Consider the following 1,057-nt stretch of genomic DNA (forward strand, 5'->3'; position numbering starts at 1 on the left):
AATTCTTCATAGACCTCCTTCGGCTTGTTGTCATCTCTTGATTCGATTTCTCTCACTTTCTCACCATCGGACAGTGCATAGTTGGCCATCTCTTCCTGGTATCTAATCGAATCCCTAGATGCCATGTCCTCATACGTTTTCATATCTTCGTCAGATAGATTTTTCCATTTTTCCGAAACATGCTTAGTAAACTCTGAGTAAGACATGCTAGAAGAACTTTTCTTTAATTCTTCTCTTGCAGCTTTCATGAAAAAAGCATAGGCTGATGTCATGCTTTTTGGTTTTGCAAAATTTGTTGTTGTTTTTTCCATTTCTTTCGACTGTTTAACAAAAATATAGCAAAAATATTACAAATTATAATAAAAATAAGTTTTGATATAACTGGAAGAATATAGTCAACTGGGCAGATCAAGTTAAAGAATTTCGATGCTTTAATAGAGCAAATTATATTAAAAATAAATTTTGATATAACTGGTAGAATTTAGTCAACCGGGCAGATCAAGTTAAAGAATTTCGATGCTTTAATGCGAAACTTTGTCTGTATATATAATACCAGCCTGTGTTTGGCTGTGTTTTCTAACAAAGAACCAAGATTGACTTTGGCATAATCACTTTGCTTCATAATTGCGGCCAAAGAATGATTTTTTTCATTTCGATAATTGTAAAGCATAATCACTTTGCAAACAGAAAGTGACTTTGTTTTATAATTTAAATATTGTATGTAGAACATAATCACTTAACTTTCTAACAACGAATTAACGAAAACTTTACGTCTTCAACTTTGTGACATGTGACAATTATGATGACACTATGACACTTTCACCCGTCACCAATATTTTTTATCAGATGTTTTTGTTCTAAGAGCATTGATTTGGCTGATAACCATAATGCTTGATATTGTAATGTAAGGTTTGCATGGTGATTTTAGTTCTGTGATGTAAGATATCAACTTTGTTTGCCATTGTTAATTTTACTGTTTTTTTGATTTATTGATATGGTTTTTTTTCTCTTCAAGCCGATTGCTTAGGTGTTAATTTTTATTGCTTTTGTGTTTTGT

At 31.5% G+C, this 1,057-nt stretch overlaps 1 protein-coding gene across 1 annotated transcript; it reads right to left on the reverse strand.

Moving 5' to 3' along the window:
- Window positions 1-17: 17 nt before the first annotated feature.
- On the reverse strand, window positions 18-311 carry HELRODRAFT_92479 (hypothetical protein; the record flags this gene model as incomplete). Its single annotated transcript, XM_009018832.1, has 1 exon — window positions 18-311. A coding segment is annotated over one exon (294 nt), but the record flags the coding sequence as incomplete, so codon positions are not given.
- Window positions 312-1,057: the final 746 nt, after the last annotated feature.

This window comes from Helobdella robusta (assembly GCF_000326865.2).
Source record: "Helobdella robusta unplaced genomic scaffold HELROscaffold_227, whole genome shotgun sequence".
Taxonomy (NCBI): domain Eukaryota; kingdom Metazoa; phylum Annelida; class Clitellata; order Rhynchobdellida; family Glossiphoniidae; genus Helobdella; species Helobdella robusta.